The sequence below is a fragment of the Ciona intestinalis genome, chromosome 3, assembly GCF_000224145.3.
Source record: "Ciona intestinalis chromosome 3, KH, whole genome shotgun sequence".
Classification (NCBI taxonomy): domain Eukaryota; kingdom Metazoa; phylum Chordata; class Ascidiacea; order Phlebobranchia; family Cionidae; genus Ciona; species Ciona intestinalis.
Window position 1 is genome coordinate 4,703,005 of NC_020168.2, and position 22,633 is coordinate 4,725,637.

Consider the following 22,633-nt stretch of genomic DNA (forward strand, 5'->3'; position numbering starts at 1 on the left):
ATCTATAAATGCCATTTATTTTTAAATATGTCTTTTTTACACGTAGTATGTGTGATTGTCTGTGTCGAAAATACACTTCACACACATTCAAATATTCCAATGATTAATAAGGTCTGTGCAAGAGATCTCCTGATCTATTTCTTAACCAAACGTCTCACTATTATATGCTTTTTGTAGGTATATTTAACATAATCTATGTTGTATTCAAAGAAAATGAAACAACTTTTTTTAACTATAATATATACAGAGTAAATATATCTAGGTTATCAATAAAGGGCACACAAAAAATTACAACAGTAGCTATATAAATGCTAAAAAGTTACAGTTGGAATTAGTCAAAAATATTAAGTAAAAACAATTTTGCTGCAGTGCAGTTCAGGAAATACAAACAAACACACCATATTTTTAAATAAATGGAATGTAAAGATAAAAAGGACACAATAAGTTTGCATATAATCTGTTAAAATTCATATCTGCATAAATTATTTCAAATTTGTTTTACACCATAGGCATGCATAAATTACATTAAAATTACAGTTAAAAGTTTGTTAAAGAAAAATGCATAAAACTTTTTGTGCTATAAAAAGTTGAATATTTTTTAAATCTAAAAATATAACAGGTATTTCTATTGTGTCAAAAGTATTTAACACAAATCATTAACTGTCACAACAGCTCTTCGTTGCTCATAGCTCTCAAGCAAATCTCTCCATGTTTCAGGATCTTTACAAAGAAGGTCTTTGTTCCCTGTAAACAGTACGAGTTATGGAATTTTAGAGTAATAGACTAACTCTGGCTGAAGTCTCATGACCCGTGACATGAGATCTACTTATAGTGTGAGTTCACAACAATCAGATTAAAAGTATCTGTTTGTGTTACACACAGCACCTACTTTAACAAATTTATCTCTATCTTGTTATTTTACCACTATATTAAAACACAGTTTAAATCTTTAAAACATATTTTGAACATTGTGAATTTAGTTACAAATTGCTACCTACCAACAATGCACAAACCACGCCTTGCGCGTGTGATTGCAACATTAATCTGATGAGCATCTGCAACAAAACCAAGATTTATTCGAAGCCAATGCAGTCCAGGATTTTCCTCAATGCTGTGAGATTTTAGAGAGCGAACTGTTGACAAGATTACATAATCTCTTTCTCCACCTGGTAATTAAATTAAATAAACAAAAGCTTAGGTTGAATATTTTTAATTGTTATTATAAAAAAGACAGCCAAGACTAAATTGTTGAAACGAAGAGAAGGGAATCAAGAGCACAAGGACAGTCGCTAAAAAAAGCAAGTGTCATTTAAAAATTGAAAGATACCTTGGCTTGTCACTACTGTTCCAACATCAACTTTGTTGAGGTCTGCTCTGGCTTTATTAATCAAATCCTTGATCAAGCTACACTGTGCTTTGTAAGGTGAAAGAATCATAATATCGGACAAAGGTATTTTGAGCTTGTAGTGTAACATCCTCAATATTAAAATCTGAAATAACAAATTAATTATTGAAGCTAGCTCACATTATTGATGAAAGTAAACAGGTATCGCATATTAAAATAAATTAATAATTTTAAAGTATACATACCACTCTTGAGGCTTCCTCTTTGTTGGTCTTTGATTCACCTCTGTGCTCCATTTTATAACCACTCAACTCTTCACCTACAACATGACAAAACACAGCTGTGTTTTCTTGGTTACCATGGTAAAACAGAGGGGGATATCTTAGCTCTCGTTCCGTCACACTTTGATCCACAGTCAATTGACCACCATAAAAGTGATCGGAAGGAAACTGACAGATTGTTTGATTCTGTAAAGATACTGGTTGTTAAACACGTTCACAATACACTTAATAGAAAAACAAACCATTCTGTATTGATTGGTTAGCATTCCCACATCAGCTTTGTGGTAGTTCTTTAATCGTTCAAACATGGACTTGCTTAATCCCAGCTCACTTGCCTCTTTGCATGTAACAATCGGTTGCAATTGCTTGTGATCACCAATTAAAACCACCTAATAACAATGATAAAAATAATATACCAATATGAAATGAATTGACTGACTGTACCTGTTCAGCTTGGGAGGCAACAATTGGCGTCAATGTTTCTGGTTCACTGCACATGCCAGTTTCATCCACAATGCATTGGGCAACTTTAAAAGGTAAGGATTTTCCTGACTCTTTTGAGATGTTTATCCTTGCATCTTAAGTAAAAAATGTAAAACTGAAATTGAAAACAGCAGCGTGAATTAAAATCAACATTACCTGAGATTTGAGTTGCAGATATACATGTGCTCACAATAACTTCACTCTGCTTGAATTCCCAAAGTTTTGCTTTGGAAATAACTTGAACAAAATTCTGGAAGTCTTTATATTCAAAAAAGTGGAGGAACCTAAAAAAATACGAAAGCGTTTTAATTAACTTCCATTTCAGCAAAAACAACTGGATAGTAAACATACAACTTACATTTTATCATACTTCAAAATTTCTTCAGCATATGGATTGCTTCTAACATCCCTAATTCTAAAATGCAGTGACATTTGTTTAAGTTGCTCACTTTTAGGTTCAGCAAGTTTTTGAGAAACTGGTTTAAGAGGATTAGGGAAGTCCTCTTCCTCGGCATTTGTTCCAAAAACCCTTAACACTCTGAGACCAGCATTTTTTAAGTAACCTGTTCAAAAAGTTCCCTTGTTGATTTTTTTTGCGAATTAAAGAAGACTAATATAAGTTACCTGCAACAACATTGACAGCTTTGTTTGTAGGACCACAATACAATATCTTGTTGTCTTTTTTTCCCAGCAATCTGTTAAATTCATGAAAGTAGCAAGCCAATTGCGCTCCCATATATGACTTTCCAGTTCCTTGAATAGAAACCAAGGTATTAACTAAGAAGATTGTAAAGCAAATTATAGTTAAAAATGGCTATGAATCAGCACTTCTAAAACTTGTCTGCTAGTGTACTAAAAAGGGTTGGGTAATATTTTATTGTTTTAATGTAATAAATGCTATTTTCCCATTCAATTTTTATTTTTTAACGAAAATTTTTATTTAAGTTATTATTTGAATACGGAGATGATTATTTTAAAATTGAATAATTACCAGGTGGTCCTTGGATCAAAGTTACTTTTCTCATCAAAGCTTTTTCGACTTGTTTTGCTTGCCCCGCGTTTAACATGTGTTCAAAGCCATGCAGACAATCGTTATGAATTTTTTCTTTAAGTTTTTGAATCTTTTCCTCAAGGTTTTCAATGCTCCGGTTAAGTGGAATAGTATTTGTATTACCACTATTACAACAGAGAAACTTCAAGATACTTTTGGGCTTAAAGTTCAACAATTTACACAATGTGTTGGCCATTCTCCTGAAAGTACACGTATCAAAGTGTTAAAAAACGATTTAGCCAATGTTGTAAGTTTTCTGTCTAAAGTAACACAGTTGAACAAGATTGTAAGAATCAAAACACACAATTCAGCAAGATTGCAAGAAACAACATAAATGAAATTGAAAATACAAACCTATGTGTTACACCAAGTTGCAAGATCTCTATGTCTACTTTGGGAATGCTTTCCCTCAGTTCTTGGAAACATGGATTTATCAATTCAAAACTTAATTCATTATCTTTATGGCTTGTAACAATAGCATGTTCCACACATGATTCGATGGATTGTTTGTCTGAATTTAAAAGATGGTTCCGTTATAAAGCTGGAACCCTTTCGTAACTGCATTTAGGTTTTTGCTTATAAAACAACAAAGAAAAGGGATAGGTCAATATGGTACAAGTAACATGATTATTTATACTAAAAAACAAAGTTTTTGCCACTGTATACCTTGCTTTAAAAACTTCAAACACAAGAAATCATTTTGGATTATGCGAATTTGCCTTGGCCCACAAAAGCTTGTTTCTATTTGGCACTTTCCTTTTATCTTTCCTCCAGTAGTTTGAAAGCACTTAATATCCACCTGAAAAATGATTTTTGAAAGCTTTTTGGGGGGATAAATTTGTCCAATGACATGGCACAGTAGTTATTGTAATGACTGGCGTTGTCCACCACGCCAGAAAAAATAAAGTTCACATATTCAATCAAATAATCATTTATTTACCCCACTTATCACAACTGAGTCGTCATCTGCAACTGCACAGTAAGCACCATCCATTTGAACAAGTGGCAACCATTGTTCCTCGTATTCTTCCAAAGTAGTAATTTTTGTACCTATTAAATAATACAGCAAATTAATTTCAACTGATGTGAATGTAATTGCAAAAAACAACTAACCTTTAATGGCCTTCACATTTGGTGCAAAAGCTTCAACTGGATTTCTTCGATGGTAAACGCAGATTGAAAGATCAGGTGCAACAGGAAAGAGCTTGATAGTGGGGGTGAGAAGGTATCTTTTGATAACAGACATCAACTGTACATGGAAGGTTGATCCTGGCTTAACAGTGGCAGTAATTCTACGTCTATGCTTGATGCCGAGTTTGCTTGCATGTGTCATGTGGTCAGAACATTTTCCTTCACATAAATCTGATGTGCACGGCCCAACTCCAAAGGTTTTTCTTTGGCAAACCTTAGCACCTTGCAGATTCCCAAAAACTCTGCCAAGTTTTTTTTAATTAGAAAAAGTAATTGTGTGGGTTCAGGGCTTCTACAGGTTGTTACAGGTGGCTAACATTCCGATTGCTATTTTAGCCACTGATGCAAAAGACTTACCTACGAATAGCAGAGCTTATTTTATCCCTGCTCTCCGGATCAACAAATGAGTTGGGTCTATTAATTTCTTGTCGAATTTCATGATTCATTTCTTGCCAGTGCCGACGTGAAACCAACTTTGTTACTCCGGGTAGAGCGCTGTCATCATTTCCATTCTTCTTATAGTAGCTGGATATATAAATGACACACACTAAAATGAGATCTTACAGAAAAACTACAGACTACATACTTAATAAGCCATTTTAGTTCAACTTTTAAAATGGTTGTTTCACCACCAAACTCATCTCTATCTTTCTGTGAATTATCCAAATGAGGAGTTTTTTCATTCACTTGGATATCAGAGTATGAGAGTGCAGTAGCCTTTGGATGGATCTTCAAGTCAGGAAAAGAAAACTGAATGCCACGATCAGTTAACTGTAAATAAATTAAACGTTAAAACATAATTTTATTCATCTGTTCGAATACGATAGCAAAATCAAATTAAATAAAACAACAAAGAGAATTACATTAGTGACAGTTTTTATAAAGATATCAAATGTTAAATTAATTTTTATACTACCTCCACCACTATGGCTGTAAAAGACTTTGGATTCTTTTGCAGTTTGTTGGCAAGCTCTAAAGTTTGCATTCCTTTCTCATATTCCTTGGCATCTTCACTTCTTGCACTGAGCAGCCCACATACCCTGGACAAAAAAGTAGAACAAAGTTTTTGAGAAATTTTTATAGAGATGTGTATGTAAATTATGTAATTGTTCAGAAAATAATATACTTGCTCACTTTTCAAATTTGCGTGTTTCATTGTGTTGTAAAGTGACTACATCTTTCGGATGATCCCTTTTAAGAGATTGGGTTTTGCAAATTGATAAAATAAGTCGCTGTGAGATAATATCAGCATATCTGCGGATTGGAGAAGTGCATTGTGAGTATAGTGGAAGGCGTAGGGAAAAATGTGTTGCAGGGTTTGCTTCACACACGTTGTCTGACACTTTAATTTCAGCTCGCCTCCAAATGCTGCACAAGCTGTAATGAAAATTATTTTGCTTAGTAATAGATGAAAATGTGATTGCAAATGTGATTAAGAACTGTGTTGTAAAACTATAAAATTCCCAAGTATCAGGCAAGATACATTTATGGATTGAATTATTCACTACTTTATATTTTTATCACAATCTGGATGAATTTGAAGCAGAAACAAATATTTACCCAGAATATCCTGGAGCCAAAGCTGGCTGGATAGTATCAGAGCAAAGCAGCATAGCTGTTTCAATGTCATTTCTGTTTAATGCTTCAAGTATATGATGTGCCACATTTTTCAAAACAGGAATCTAGAGTGGTTATAACAGTAAACAGAAGTTTTTAATATTAAAAAAATTGCATAACTGCTTATTCATTGTCTTCACGTAAACTTTATAATATTAATACAATGTTTTTGTGTTTGAAAGACTGGCTTGCTTTGAAAGTAACCTGAAAAAATGATTTGTTTTTAAGTATGGCTGACAATTTTGATAACTCAGAAGGTACCACTAGGTGTAAGCAATTACCGTTAAATGTTTTGCCCAAAGACATTTACACCCACAACTGTGGCAGGGTTGAGCCTCCAACTTGTAACTTCTAGTTTAGAGGCAGACACGCTAACCTGAGGAAATTGTCAATAAATTTACCTGACCAGCCTGACTTCCCAGCCACGGCACCACTTCATTGCTTTCTTTTTGTGTCGCCATATACTCCACAGTGGATTCAAGATGTAGTGATAGTTGAATGATATTCTTCTGTTTCCTGATCCACTCCGCCCATTCCTGCTCATCTGGAATTTCTTGAGAACGAAGCAAATAAGTTCCCTGGAAAGTAATAACCAGTTAATATACAAAGAAGATTATAATGTTATTATGCAATTAAACAACATCTAATATCCGCAAGCTTGATGTTCCTTTTTTGACATTTTACTTACTACATATATAGTTTTGGGTGATTGTTTTCTATTAGTTGTCACCAAGTTGGGGCAATACTTAAATGTTTTGCCCAAGAACACATGTGCCCTTCATGGCAGCCACGAGAATCGTATCTGGTATGCTTCACAGCACAATAGGCAGTTTAATAGTCTTATCATTCTATATGTATGAATTTTCTGTAATTTTCACCCAAAATTACTTTCTGTTTCTGACCTTATTTTTAAGGAAAACAGCACAACATGCATTGTAAGTAATCATGGCTTCTTCAATGAGCATATGAGCTGATGCTTCGTTAAAGAATTCAGTGAGTTTCTGTGTATCCGGCTGCTGAAAAAATATACTTGCTTGGAGCCTCTGCTTTCGCAAGATAATCATGAATTGCCAGATGTGATCTAGAAGTGCAAATATGACAACAATAAGTTGCACAGGCATGCAAGGTGGCAAAAGGTGTCAAGATGCATAAAAAATGGGCAAACAACATCAAATCGTAAACAAATACATAAAACATTAACAATAGTGTGACATAAAAGGTGCAACAAAAAATCAAGGTCACTTACATAATTGCTGGGAAATGTTGTTTTCGTTTGGTGCTGTAAAACTGTTGTCTTCTCGCTGCCGAGCTTCACGAAGTAAAGTTTCTGCTTCTAAATACGTGAGTTGCTTGTTTGATTTGATCCTTGTTAAAACTGGAACTGGAATGTGTGCATCTGTTTTACAAACGAAAAAAAATTAAGTACAATACTTCTAAACTGTGGAAAAAAAACAAGGAACTAAATTGAAAAAACAGCACTTTTATTACCGATGCTGCAAAACGACATAACATGGGTGAAAATTAAGTATCTGACAAGATCAAACTTGCCTTGGTTTGTTGTAGCATCAGGCAGAGTTGGGTTTGGTGGTTTGGATGAATGGAAGAACATGGAGATGGTCAAACGTGGCTCACCATCCGGTAACAAACTGCAATGCTTCTCACTGAAGTTTGGTGGCAGCATTCTACGCATGTGCTGGCGGTTTTCTATGAAAAGAATATATAAAACGTAAACACAATGTTATTTTGTAATTGCTGAGGTACAGTTTTAACATAACAATTTAAAGTTTATATATTTTTTTAAAATAATTTCATTACTTTACCATAAGCTTTAGCTTACTGAATATTATTACAGTTTACACATTACCTCCGGCGTAAAATGTGACTCCTCTCTTCATAGCTTCATTATCTAGGTCGTGATTTTGTGGCAAAATAGTTGCCACATCTGCAATGTGTACGCCAACCTATGGAAAGTTACATGTTGCAAACAAAATCATGGATTATAGAACTTTATGGTTGTTTATAAAAGAATGATAAATCTTATGTTAATAAAACGTATTTTATGTTCATTACAGCTCATATTTAGGATTCAATTGACTTCATTTCAAACGTTTTGGTTTAAAAACCTAAACCACTTTAAGAAACATTTGAAATGAAGACAATCAGGTCACATAGATGGGCTATAATGTTTGTATTGAAAATAAGACATCTGTTTTCAATACAATTCACCAACCTTCCAGCAGTTGTTATGTTTCTTGCATGGTTCAATGCTCATGGCATCGTCGAGATCTTTAGAACCGTCAGGATCAATAGTAAACACATATAAGTCAGTCAAGTCTCGCCGCTTTTCTCTGTGCTCCACTTTTAACAGGTCTTCAGATTTTTGGATAAAACTGTCCCTGTTAAGAAATGTAAATTTCAACTATAAATCTTTACTTAAGTTATGGCGCTAACCATCACATTGTAAAAGACTGAGTTGTGGCAGACTGATCTCAGTAGTCTGTGTGTCCTGAAGCATGTTTAATTGGAATGAAAGTAAGCAGTCTGGATGTTTTGGTAGTGGTTTAGTCTGGCTTAAATCTTAGGTGCTTTCCTAATTAAAACCACATTCATATAGAATAAAAGAAAAGCTGTGTTTTTAATGATCTCTTACCTGTAAGGGGATGGAATGTTTGACATAATCTGGTAATGTTTATGTTGATCTCCGGAGTAAATGACCTCTTTAACATATCCGAGGGGGTGGTAGCTGTATTTGTTCCATTTGTAAAACTGAACAACGAATAACTTGCTGTGGCGAGTTGTGGATGAGTCAGGTTCATACCTTTCGTATCGCATCAAACTCCTATCAATTTTCCCATCTGTAGTTTAATTAGTATGGTAATTGTAACATGAATGTAGCTTACTTTATCCTTGCATGGCCTGAAAACGACAGTCATTATAACATGGGTGTTCTGTTTCATACACCTTGTGCCAGCTTACAAGTTACCAAGTACGTTACTTTGTGGGTGATTATTTTTTGGGGGAATTTCTTTATTTTTTTATGTGTGGCTGATAATTTGGACAACCCATTAGTGATCACTGAGTTTGGCAATTGCCGTTAAGTGTCTTGCCCAAGGACAAATACGCCCACAATGGTAGCAGCTACAAGCCTTGAACCCTTTACCTCTGGGTTGGAGGCAGGCACGCTAACCACTTTGCCACGGTGCCGAACAACATACAGCATATAACATGTCTAGCAAAGTGATAAAAGCAGCCTACTTTGGATTAAAGGTTAGGGGTTCAAGGCTCATTGCTGCAACTATTATGGCTAAACAAGTTTTGGGGTAAGATGCTTAATGGTAGTTTTTTCAAAACTACAGTATCTCATCTTACCCCACAGAACAGTACATTACATGAATAATTTAACCAAGTTACTTTTCGTTTTGCGCAATGTTGGATAGATGGGAATCAGGTTTTCAGACTTGTCAAGACCTCTTTCCTTGACAATTGCAAATTTTGTTTCTTTATTACTGAGAGGAGCCATGATATGACAATTGTCTTTATCTGGGAAGCAGACAAAACAGAGTGTATCCAGCTCTCTGAATCTGAAAACCAAAACAATTAATAAGATCTATGCTAAATTCAACCAAAAACAGCCATTGCTCCAAACTAAAAACATATTGAATACAAAACTGAAAACATACATTTTTTTTAAATGTTGTACAGTAATTTAAAATAGCTAATAAGCAAAATACGGTTACCGTTTTAATATTCCAACAACTGTGCCAAAGTATTCAATTTGGTCTGGCTCTCTCTTCTCCTGAAACACCAGTTTAAGATTATCAAATGCAACTACATCTTAAACAATAGTTAAACTATTTTATTCATTATTATTATTATATCTATTTTTTTTTTATTTATCATTAATATTTTTTCTCTAAAAAAGAGAAATTTGAGTCAAAAGTATGACAACTAAAAAGACTATATATATCTCTCCACCTAGCTAGTAGCTTAGTATCACATGAAAACTTACATGCAATTTCACCAGCACCTCATCTCTGTTAAATGCTTGACCACGTCTCCTTTTTGTCATGATTTGAATCTTGCGAACCAAATCTGAACTATCCATTACAGTTGCCTCTGCATGGTACCATGTTATAAACCGAATCTCACATCTCTTGTATAAATCTGGTTCATCATGTTTCAAATTCTGCAAATGCTGAACAGTAAGTTGAGGGTGGAGAATCTCGCGTCTTCTATCACTGTGCCTGTAATTGAAAAAAAGTTAAATGAATGAATGAAACTTACTTTATCCCCTCATGTTTTTAGGGATTTTTTATTTTTTTTATGTTGGAAAGTGTGGCTGATAATTTGGACAAACAACTAGTGACCACTGGGCTTTGGTAACTGCCAATAAGTGTCTTTTCCAAGAATAAATACGCCCACAATGGTAGCAGTACAAACAATTTTAGAGTACAGTATTTTAGACCGGTTACAAAATTTGTTTTAAAAATATCCAAAACTTGAAACATGGCTTTATTAATAATTACAAAATAAAAAATCCGCCATTTGAACAATACTTCTAAAAAATTAAGAAAAATGAATAATGAAAAAAAATATAAGAAAAATGAAAGCATGAATCATCATAAATGAACCCACATTAATGGCTCATCATCTTCATATGAATGGGGTTCAGATTCAGGTATTTGCCTTATAGTTTCAATCCCTTCACGATTTACATCAATCACCATATCCTGTGGGTTATATCCCGTGTGTTCTTCCAACATATCATCCAACATCTCATCCTGTTCGTCTAATTCCTGGTAATACATGGAGATGGAGATGACTATTATTTTTTGTATGAGAGATCTTAGATGGGTATTCAATTAACTTTTTTATGGGAAATTACTAACTTTTAAGACATTAGTGAGAATATATGGTTAGAGCAATTACTGTTAGGTGTCTTGCTCACCTAAAACAAAATATGTAAATGTTTTTTGAGAAAAGTCAGTCAATTATGTTTTCCCAATTTCCAACCAGTATTGTCAAAGATTTAATTTATTTCACTCTTAGATTACATTAACAAAAGTCACGTTAAAAAAATAGATAGTTATCGTGTTGTTACACAACTTATATATAAAACGTAACTGAGCAAATATCTCTATGTTTTTAAACAGTCACTTAATACCTCAGAATCTGAGTCTTCAGTTGACTGATCCAAAGGTTCTTCTACTTCGTCTTTACTTATGAGGTTAGAACTCTGAAACAAACAAAGACATGTCACCTTCTAGTATGAATAAATGAATGTAACTTGCTTTATCTGCACATGGCCAGAAAACAAAGCTAATAAGTTCCACAGAACACATATATTCACAATAGTAGCAGCGACAGGCCTTGAATCCATACCCTCTTGGTTGGAGGCGTGCACGCTAACTAATAGTGCCACAGTGCCAGGTAGTACCACACTCCTGACCATGCACAATACCTGAATAGTTGAGACTGGGCCACTTGTTTGTTTTGGAACAAATTGCATCGCATGAGGATTCAGTGATGACATTAAAGCAACTTGTTGTTCAACCCATTCCCAAGTTACTGTGCGTGGAAAGATACAATCAAGGATTCCAGACATCTACATAAAAAGAAATGGCTACTTTGTTTTTTGAACTTAAGTTGTGTTTCATAAAATGTGTAGTGTTTTAATTGAAAACCAAAGGAAGTTCATATTAAACTGTGGATTTAAAACCAAATTACTGTAATAAAAACTTGTTGAAAAGCAGATAATACATCATACAATACAGTTTTATTAGAAGAGCAATTTTCAAGCATTACTTTATGCCTGGGAACAACAGTAGTAAAATATGATGAAAGAGACCTTAACAATATTCCTCCATTTTGGTCGGCAATTCCCCATAGAGCAGAGAGACACAGCATCTCCCACAAATATAATGGAGATCTCACATCTTGTTATTGCCGTGTTAAGCAAGTTAACATCCGAAAACAAACCAAAACTGGATCCCTCTTTGTCTTTTTTTGACAAGCGACGATGAACTGAACTTAACAGGACAACCCTGTATTCTCGTCCTGGAAGTAAGGCATTCTCAATAAAACTCATGCTTCAAAAAAGTGGTTCTTAACCTTATCCTTTGGGCCTTGCATTACTTGGGTAACTTGGGTTAACAGAAATTGCTCCTACCCATTGGTCTCTTATGGCTGGTTAAAATTGTTGACCATACAATAAAATATCAAAAAATCATCTCCAAGTAAAATATGTGATATGCGGGCACAAGTTGTATCAAACAAAATATCTCTGTTCTAACAACTGCCATGGCCCTGCATGTGGAACAAATAACATACATTTTATCATTCACATTCATTCATGGTCAGTAACCAAATGAATAAAATTGGATTGGCCTTATGCTACAACAACAAATGCATTGAATAGATTGCAAAGAGGAATTTCGACTTTAGGTCTTTACCTTGTATTGATCGAATTCTGTCCACTTTTACGTCTCTCAAACTCGCCTTTCTCATTAGACTTCGTATTATTGTAATCTGTGTAAAAGAAAATCAGGGTGGTTCACTATTGGTAAACATGGACTGGTTATATCCCTGAAGGATTCTAACTGAAGTTCATTTTTTTTAATTTCGCAAGTTTTTGGGAATATATTCTATTCAAAGTAAAGGGCTTACTGGGCAACACCTGTTCCAAAATCAGGTTCAATTGTTTGTCCAGCTGTAGGACCACAACCTTGACCGACCAGAATATAATATTTATCAGATTCATTTTTATGTATTACCTGTTCCATATAAGCTGCTAATACAATGATGTCCTTTGGGTTAATGTGATACTTATTAACAAGTTCCAAAGCAATATCCACTGTTTTAACTGCTTCTGCTTCGTTATAATAACCACTGGTGCTTTCGTGTTGAACACAGGTTCCTGTGGAATATGATTCTTGGTTAAATCTTTCAGCTTCTAAAGTGCTTGTTTTACCAGAAAAAAAGGAAAAAAATAGTAAGTTTATATGTCTGTTTAACTAGAGTTGTAAATAACAAAAAATGTCAAGAATATAAAGACAAAACAACAGTCGTTAAAGCACACATGTAGATAACTGATCCTCTATTTTATGACAGAGTTTGCCCATTAAATAAGGAAAAAACATATTAATGAATTGGTTTAAAAAGAGTGGCAACTAAACATGCAGACAAAACATTATTAGCTGAGTTAGAAAAAAAGGTCAAAAATTATTAACTTTTTTCATTTTTTAAATTTAAAATTACGAAAACAAATCAAAATAGTGTTACCTGCAATATGATGAAACTGAATTGGTGCCAAGTCGCGAGGGGTGGTTTTCCGGGAACAGCAGTTCAATACATGTTCTTTATAGAATGTGCTTGATATTAACTCAAGTATTGGTTCAACACATCTGGAGCAAATAAAATATAGAACTGTCAAAATTAATATAAAAACAGTTTAGAGAAATTCATGTGTCATGCAATGAAACTTATTTCAAAAAATAAAATGATATTGAAACATGTATATTCCTTATTTACCACATAGGTTCAAACCTGTGCAATTAATATGCATAGTAAACAAAACAGGGTGTATTATACCTGTAGTTATTCCGCAAGTAAACAAAACCCTGCAGCGGAGTTGGTTGCTTTTCCGATAATTCCTTGTACTTTTTATAAAGACGGTCAAGCAATGTAAAACGAGCGTCTGCGCCTCCTTTCTTGCTGTATACCTGAACATAGAGTAAATATCTCATGAAATATAATAAACGTAACTTTCTTTATTCTTGCATGTAGGAAAAAATGACAGACGAGTGTTCTGTTTTTTACACCTCGTGCTTACGAGTTACCAAGAATGTTACTTTGTAGGTGATTTTTCTACATGGCTGGAAATTAAAAAACCTAGTAGTGACCACTGGATTGAAGCAACCAATAGACTTGTTGGCCCATGTTATGCTAAATGTTAAATGTAATGCATTTATTCTTACCTTTTCACATATTTGTTTATGGTCACCAGCAATCACAACCTTGGTTTTGTTGTTTAGCACCAAAGTTAACGGAATAATCACTTCAGCTTCCATAACCTGAGAATAAAATAGTAGGTCTAAGTTGTATTATGTTCTATATGGGTGAGGTATTCTGACGTGGCATGTATGCAGAGTTGAGATTTAAATTATTTGGCGTAATTGGCATATTACCTAAACATCCAGGATTCTACCATAAAAAAAATCATAAAACATAAAAGACCTAAACCCAAAGAAAATCTGTAACAAGGAGTAGGCAGAGTAGTAATGTATGTTAATGTCAATATTCTGTGCAAATTGAACCTGTATATAAATTGTTCCAAATTTTCACTTTGAAATGACCTAATTCAATAAAATTACACAAATCATAAAAAACAGTTATTCTCACCTAATGTTTTAAGAGTTATTTTCCTATTTCATAAACTAACATTGTCATACACAGAGCTATGGTTGAGTATATTCTATTACCAAACATTATACATTACAACAATAAATGGGTTTTACCTGGCTAGCTTCATCAAGAAAAACGTGCGTGAAGACACCTTCGAGACCTGTGCCCTTTCGCCCAAGATAGATGGCCGTAGAAAAAGTTGCTACTACTATCTTCTTTGAAAGAACTTGTTGTGTGGTGGGGTAACAAAATTGTCCTTTATCATACAAGCAACACTTACGAACATACTGTGAATGTAAAAATGAATGATGATATTTATTTATGTATATATGACAGAGATGACGGATGACAGAGAACCTCAGCTTTAAAAGCTAGCGGGATATTGTCTCTGCACAGTGGCAAACAAGTCTGCCCCCAGCCAAGTGGATATGAGTTTCAGGTTTGACCCTGTTACCATTTTATACATTCTTGAATAAGACACCTAATGTTAATTGCTTTACCCTAAATGGTCATACAAAATGAAAAAAATGCCTGCAAAGTTACATAAGTGATAACTCAGAAGCAGGCATAATGATTACCAAAAAAACAATGTTTTGATAATTGGTTGGTATAATTTATAAAGCGCCAACAACAGCAAATTTATTTTACCTCGGGTACAGTTTGTGGAGATCTCCCGTGGTACAACACTCGAAGTACATTCCCTTCCCATTCTTTTTCACCAATATTGTTTTCAATGTAAAGATCTGCAGCACTGGTTGAATGACAAAGCGTTTAAGCAAGTGGTATACTATATGGTTAAGCCAAGCAATATAAACATACTTAAAAAATATGCCAAAGAAAGTCACACTGGTCGCATGAGCGAAATACATTTGCATTGTGAGTGTTGGGGTAATGGGCCAAATCTGGCCTAAATCCCCTGGTGCCTGACAGAAATCTCACCCATATAGAATAGATATAGAGCACACAATCTGAATTTAGGCAGTTACCTGTTAGAATGAGTGCAAATCAGGATTCTGGCATCTTTTACATTCTCAAGAATATATTGTATAGATTTGGTCATTGTGAAAGTTTTCCCGGTCCCAAAAGGTCCAATGACCACCATCAGAGGAAAAACAGTATTTGGATTAGGTGTTTCAATTACTCCATTGAGCACTTTTATCTGTATCATAACAAGTGGTGAAAGACCATTTCAATATATTACAAAATTTGTACTTTTCCTATTTATTTAACGTTTCGGATTTAATTTATCTTAATTTAATCAATATTTAATTTTTAATTAGTTGACTGATTTATTTGCACTACAGTGCATTGCAAATTAGTTACAGCTACTTTTAAAATTAATTAAACGACATTTCTTACATATGTTCAAAAATAGCTATAAGGTGTAATATATTTTACATGGTCTTACAGCGTGGCATCCTTATTTTACACCTTCTTTTTAAACTAAAGTAAAAAATCTAATGACCAGTGTTTTAGAGGAAACATGGTGATTATTGAAGCTTACCTGGTCCGAATCCAAATCCTTGTAATCATTAACAGTTGGTCGTCGAAAGTTATGAAACTGCATCGGGCAAATTAATTCAAGTTGGTGTTTCTCAAGTAGGTCAACTGCTTGGTGACATTTGCAGAATCTGTCTCTGCTCAGTTGGAACTGCATCTCTACGTCCAATATGATGCCTGACTCCAATTGCCATTCTTCAACACATCTAGTGGGTGAATAATTTATTAATTAACTTATTGTTACTTGTTTTTCCTCGATTGGTTGGGCAAAAAGCTACAATAGAGTGTTTTATTTGACACTCTTTGTACATGCTTACAAGTTTATAATGTATGAAATTTTGTGCGTGTTTTTTTTTGCTTTTAACTATTTTTATAGTTGGGTTAGGTCATTTACTGAAAAGTGCCGTAGGACACGATGGTGGCAGAATGGCAGCACTTAGCTTTGAACTTAAAAGTATCCTCTGGTTAAGAGACAATCGCTCCAATCACTCTGCCACCATGCTGGTATACTCAGTGAAGATATGTGGAAAACCTTTTTAAATTACTAGTTAATGATAAAGTTACTTGTTGTTGAGCAATAGTATTGCATGATCCAAGAACGTCTCCTCCAGTTTCAACTCAAATATCAACTGGTTTGATTGCCTTCCAGTAAGGGCAACTCTTACCTATGTAAATATATGTAATATATGTTAGCATCAATAAAGGTGTAGGAGTGTTTTAAAACTTAAGGACTCACTACAAAAGCAATTCTAATCTATGTAAGCGAGGTCCTACAGTAGCTCGACATTGGATCCTAATCTCATGCAGGAGTTGGCTCATTACCCTGACACCCAACCCATTTAGTGACAACAGGGTTGGAGCAATGTTGTTTAAGTGTCTTGCTCAAGAATACATTGGCCTATCAGTATTAAGCATGGAACTCTTTTTCAATAAGGAGGTAAGCATCTAACCACTGAGCTATGGCAACAGACACACAAACAAATAATAACCAACCTTTTCACAATGTTCCAGCATCAAGAAACCTTCGTTTGTGTCCCTGTTTAATGAGACAGGCATCTCAAATATTCCAAACAGTTCGTTGGGTCGACTATTTACCAACCCTCTTACTTGTGACATGTAGTTGTCAGATGTTGCAACACTGCATTTCATGTTAAACCTAAAAAAATGTTGCATTAATGCACTCGTCTTCACGTTTTTGGTCACAAACCCCTAAATTCAAAGTTTAAAAGAAAAACAGCAAACAACAACAAATGATTTTTTACTGTTTTTTAGCCGTTTTATAGTTTCATTTTTTCTTTTTAAACTTTATAAGCAGAAGGGAACAAGCATCTCAAAAATAACATTCTAATAGAAATCAATGCATTTTTAGAAAAGGGCCAGTAACCTTTCACTTAAAATATACAACAAAAAATAAACAGTATTTGATCAAACTTTATGGTAATTTAGAAGGAGCTCACTTTGAAAGTACATTCTCTCTTGCTTTTTCTTCTCGGTATAGGAATGAATGCATCTCTTGCTTATAATTGGCAACAGCAAGTGAAGTTGTCAAGTCTTTCTCCAAGTCAATCTTATCTATAGCACCGTCTGGTCGTTTATATTTGCGAGCAATTTCTTTTTCCAAGTCTGACAGATTATGATTTTCAAGATGGACAATTTCTCTGTTAAAAAACATAAGCAATGGTAGGAGCATTGGTATTATTAAAACTAAATCTCATTTTCTAGTGTTATAAAATAACAACAAAATATTGAGTAAAACAATCATCTTATTCGAAGAGATTCATTTTAGAAAATAGTTATGTTTCTGTTATTTTATAGTTAAGTAAAATAAATAAAATTATGCTGTTTTTGTATAAAGTATAAACAGTGTGTTTTTGTATTATTAAATCACCTGTTTAGCTCCCAACTACTGGTTTCAGCAGTGTAGCAAGTTGTGTCAGATTTGAGTGTTTTGCCGATGTCAATATCATTGTCTGGAACCACTTGAACATCGAAGCTGATGAAAAGAACCGGTCGTTTTGAGCCACGTAACTCAATGATCAGCCGGTCTGAGAATAGCCCATAGGTCGATGGCTTGAATTGTACCTAATGCAAAAAAGAATACATTTTTTTTAAATACAAGTACAATCTGTAAAACGTTTTTGGTAATACAAAAACTTTCTGACACATAAATCTAGGCAAAAAGCATTTAAATGATAATTTTCATGTATATATGGCTTGTCTGTAATATTTTATTGTTAAACAGAAAACATAATTGTAAAATTTGATAGCAAAAGTTTTTAATATTTCCACATTACAATTGGATATGTAGTTAGTATGTACGGTTCAACAAATCAGAAAAAAACATTTTTAGCATTAAAACACTATTTCTTTGACACAAATAAAAATAATTCCAATAAAACCAAAACCTTGAATTTTGCTCTTCCATTATTGAGGTTGAATTTCTCATATTTGTTCGAAGTTTCATAATTAATGTGTTTGACATAATCAGTCATCTGTTTTCCTCTCACAGCACGAACATTGAATCCCGCTGTGACCTCTAACGAGTCCACTAACCTCATGAAAGCTACATGGTTCAGTTTCTCAACCTGAACATATATATTATATTTTAGAATAAATGTAATAAATAAATTTCATATTTTTAGTGACGGGCAGCGACAGTCGTTATAACATGAGTGTTCTGTTTCACACACCTTGTGCCCAATATTAAGTTGCATTATATGCTACTTACGGGGGAATATTTATTAAATTTCTGTAATGATTAAATTAATGAACAAATAAATAAACTAATAGGGCTTGATTGGGCTAATGTGGCAGAGTAACACCTGAAGTTATACCAAAGGTGTGTTATATACACCTTGTGCCATTACAGCTGTTTTTTCTTAATTTGGTTATTGGGTAATAATTCAGAGAAATGATTACCAAACAATGACTGGGTAAACTCAATTAAACCATATTGTATATAATATTAAAGTCTTTGATGTCTAACAATAGAACCCACGCTTATTATAACCAAGAGGAAACAAAGCAACAATGCATAGGAAATAATGACGCATTGAGTTTGTGTTAACCTGGGCGTCTACTGAGGAGATGGTTAAAGTCCATGTTACAACGTCTTTCATTCGGCATTTTTGTTCAGTTGGTTTCATGCTCAGCTTCCATGAAACTTCATTTAGGTTTTCCTTCATCTAAATTTGAAAACATATTTCAACGTCTAATTTAATTTTTAGTAGGCTACTTAATGTAAAATTCAATAATAAAGTCAACTTTTTTATAAGATGCTTCTAAATTTTTTTATATAAAGTATAATAGCTAAAAGTTACAGTTTAAAGTAGCCATTACATTCAAGGGCATACATAGCAGCACACCTATACACACAAAGCATCATTAAATACCTACCTATGCAATTATTTACAATTCAAACTTAACTACGCAACTATCAAAGTAAACTTACCACACTTGCCGATGTATATGAGTTGTTATACTCCTCATTTATCTGATGTACAAATGACATAAGCCCGTGTCCCTTTGCCCACCTTTCAAAACACATAAGTTAAACATGTTATCACCCAATAGTAGAATCTGAATTGATTCAAAAAAATTGTACAAAAAAATATATTGTAAAAATATATATAAAGTAACCCTGAAAAGGGCGACTGGACAAAATGTTAAAACCTTGATTACATAAATAATTGCCAGAAGAACTTTATCAGTTAACAAAACAGCAGCTAATGCACACATATCTTACTGCTACATTTAAACTTTACCTTTAATCCTTGCTCCATTTTTAAAGCATGGATAGATGTAGAGTTAAATATATAATACACATATTAGGATGATATTACTTGTTAGATAACTTACTCAAGTTTAAGTTGTTTTACTTTTGCTCGCTGCTCCCATTCTCTAAGTTCCTCTTCTTTGTGGGCAAGGTTACAAGTATTGTCACGGCATCTTTTAGGGGAAAATTGCAATAAATCACAATTGGTGAACTCACAACAAAGTGAATAAATGAATTAAACATATTTATTCTCGCATTACCTACTTATAAGTTATTTAAAGTTTTTTTGGTATGGCTGACAACATATTTAAAGTTTTTTTGGTATGGCTGACAATTTGCATGGTCTTGATGGATCACTCTTCTACCGCATTAAATAAAATGCTACTTGGATGTTTTTTAAGTTGGAATTTTAGGGAAACTTAATGTATTCTCCAAACAGTGTGCCAAAGTTCGCAAAAATTGTGTCAAAATTTGGTTAGATTTCCAGCATACAAAATGTGACATATGTTTGAATAATATAGCAGATAATTTGGTTACAACAGGTTTTTATATGTCAAACTAGAGATAACAATGTTTGCTCAGTTGCTTTTGGCAAACAAGTTGTTTTGAGGATAAGAATGTTTGTTTAAACTGTAATGATGCTATGTGTCAATCAAGTTAATCTCATTTTAAAAACAAAAGGATTGCTCAATTGAATGTATGAATGTAACTTACTTTATCCTCCCGTGGCTGAAAAACGACAGTCGTTAAAACACGGGTGTTTATACATCTCCTGCCAGCTTATGAGTTACCAAGATTACCATGTATGTTACTTTGTAGGGGTTGGAGCAATTGCCGTTAAGTGTCTTGCACAAGAACACATACGCCCACAATTGTAGCAACGACGAGCCTTGAACCCATTACCTCTGGGTTAGAGGCGGGCGCGCTAACTAACTGTGCTACGGCGCGGAATTTAAAGCTTAACCTTATGCCATGCCCAATACACTGTTGCAACTATATCACAATTTTTTTAATATTGCAATGAATAAATAGGGACCAAATATGCACTACATTTAATAAGTAAATATTGGGAGCTAATAAGTTAGATTCGTTTCATAGGAATATGCATCCAACTATTAATACATTTGTATTTAAATATGTTTAGCACCTATGCTAGGATATACTTTTTCTTTGTATTGCTAGGATGTTCTTGATAATAATTAACCATAAATGGCTTGTTTGTCTGCTACGTGTAGCGATTTTTTTTCCAATTAAATGTAAACATGTTTTAACTGTAAGCGTGTTTTAACAACTGTTGTTTTGTCGCTATATCCTGTCTTTTCGTTTAAAGTATTTCTAAATCTTCGCTACCGTTATCGAAAAGACAAACAAAGTTAGAATTATTATTATTATTATATACTGTGTTTCTGCAATGCTAGGATATGACTTACTTGTAATTTGTGCATAGGCGCATATCGGAATAACTGATGGGTGGATCATATTTCCAATTTGAGTTGTCAGTCGTGACAGAACGACGATGGCCTAAACTGTCACAGTGTGTGGAGAAGAGTTGACCATCAGCAAAGTTTTCACTGCACAGTGAGCAGTGGAATGTGCCATTGATGGTGGTTCCTTTTCAAAATATGGGAATATGTTGATTATTTAGGGTTAATGGTAGGTAAATAAAGGAAAAGTCACTTTTATTTTTTAAGCAAGGGGACATATGATTTAAGACCAAAGTTTAAATGTAAAACAGATTTTTTTGCTGTTAGGTATCTATACAAACAGGCAGGTTTTATCCTTGCGTGGCCGGGAAAAGACGGTCGTTATAACAAGAGTTTTCTGTTTCATACACCTTGTGTCAGCTTACGAACTACCACTAATGTAACTTTGTGGGTAATTATTTTTTTTATATATTTTGTATAGCTGACAATTTAGAAAACCTGTTGGTGACCACTGGGTGGGAGCCATTAGTATATTAAATATGGAACTATCTTTTAGTTAATTTATTCTAACTTACTGGATTTTCTGTTTTGCCCAAAATATTCAAGTAGATTATCCCTTGATATTCCATGCTGAATATTTAGATCCCAAACTTGACGTTCTGCTTCTCCATGTGCGAAGGTGCACGAAACACCGCGGGAACATGTCTATTTATTTTTACCCCAATCCCTGAAAAAAATCCCAATAATGGTATTTTTGCGGATTTTTATTGCAATTTATGGTATTTTTGCGGATTGTTATCGAAATTTATATTCTAACATCAGGATTCCCAACTTTTTTAAAGTGAATGATTTTTAAATCCATATTTAATCTTTTTGGGTGAATAGAAACGTGACAACAAAGTTTTATTGATAAAACTATTTTCATTTTTGTCTGAACTTTAAAACAGCCATAATAAACCCAACATACTACTAGTACATCAGGCTGTTTAGGGTCATACACTTTGAAAAAGATTTCCTGTATACGACCTTAAAATGCCTGAATGCAAATAAATGCAAAAAGAACTATTTTAGAAAAAAATATGCCTGGGAGAACATGATTTTTTATAAATTCAAAAAAAAGATTTTTTAATTTTTTTTATAGACATGACTTACATGCACAGTTCATTTCTGCCAGATGTAGATTTCCTCTCCCTGATAACCTCATACTCATGGTTGAACTTATTAGGGCAATTTTCCACCAACACAATCAGATTTTGTGCTGACATACACCAGCTGCATGGTTTGGAATTTTCTGTTCAAAAAACAAAAACAAGCAAATTACTTATTCATACTTAGTGGTCCTTAATGTTGAATATGAATAATTTGAGCGCAACTTAATTATACTCTATGAATAATTTGAGCGCAACTTAATTATACTGTGCTGACATACACCAGCTGCATGGTTTGGAAATTTCTGTTCCAAAAACAAAAACAAGCAAATTACTTATTCATACTTAGTGGTCCTTAATGTTGAATATGAATAATTTGAGCGCAACTTAATTATACTCGCTTGGATGAACAACA

General features: G+C 33.8%; 2 protein-coding genes across 4 annotated transcripts in view; both read right to left on the bottom strand.

Annotated features, from left to right (window-relative positions):
• On the bottom strand, positions 1-21,782 carry LOC100184716 (helicase with zinc finger domain 2). 2 transcript variants are annotated; one of them, XM_009859865.3, is made up of 52 exons: positions 21,646-21,782; positions 21,077-21,257; positions 19,730-19,819; positions 19,323-19,404; positions 18,940-19,056; positions 18,277-18,456; positions 17,760-17,953; positions 17,329-17,529; positions 16,865-17,027; positions 16,436-16,536; positions 15,876-16,077; positions 15,358-15,530; positions 15,020-15,122; positions 14,485-14,658; positions 13,945-14,040; positions 13,559-13,689; positions 13,250-13,371; positions 12,742-12,884; positions 12,421-12,496; positions 11,817-12,025; positions 11,430-11,573; positions 11,133-11,204; positions 10,604-10,764; positions 9,978-10,212; positions 9,706-9,764; positions 9,380-9,549; positions 8,619-8,823; positions 8,199-8,364; positions 7,833-7,929; positions 7,517-7,672; positions 7,215-7,364; positions 6,871-7,049; positions 6,370-6,546; positions 5,912-6,033; positions 5,486-5,728; positions 5,268-5,391; positions 4,938-5,122; positions 4,709-4,876; positions 4,274-4,593; positions 4,101-4,210; positions 3,827-3,959; positions 3,515-3,671; positions 3,101-3,360; positions 2,734-2,862; positions 2,468-2,672; positions 2,266-2,393; positions 2,071-2,204; positions 1,869-2,015; positions 1,591-1,812; positions 1,328-1,490; positions 999-1,166; positions 1-744 (listed from the first exon to the last, which is right to left on the bottom strand). In XM_009859865.3, the coding sequence occupies exons 2-52, from the start codon at positions 21,097-21,099 to the stop codon at positions 644-646; spliced, it is 7,770 nt and encodes a 2,589-aa protein (XP_009858167.2). In that variant the 5' UTR covers positions 21,100-21,257; positions 21,646-21,782; the 3' UTR covers positions 1-643. The 2 variants fall into 2 exon arrangements, with proteins under 2 accessions (XP_009858167.2, XP_026689753.1); XM_026833952.1 differs by having other exon boundaries at positions 637-744; positions 10,604-10,749.
• The window catches only part of LOC108951127, a 7,251-nt gene continuing 6,281 nt past the window's right edge, over positions 21,664-22,633 (bottom strand). For both annotated transcript variants that reach the window (XM_026833953.1, XM_026833954.1), the window contains exons 6-7: positions 22,223-22,361; positions 21,664-21,797 (exon numbers count right to left, since the gene is read on the bottom strand). In XM_026833953.1, coding sequence (XP_026689754.1) covers positions 21,776-21,797; positions 22,223-22,361 — 161 coding nt within the window. In that variant the 3' untranslated portion in view covers positions 21,664-21,775. The remainder of the gene's footprint in view (positions 21,798-22,222; positions 22,362-22,633) is intronic.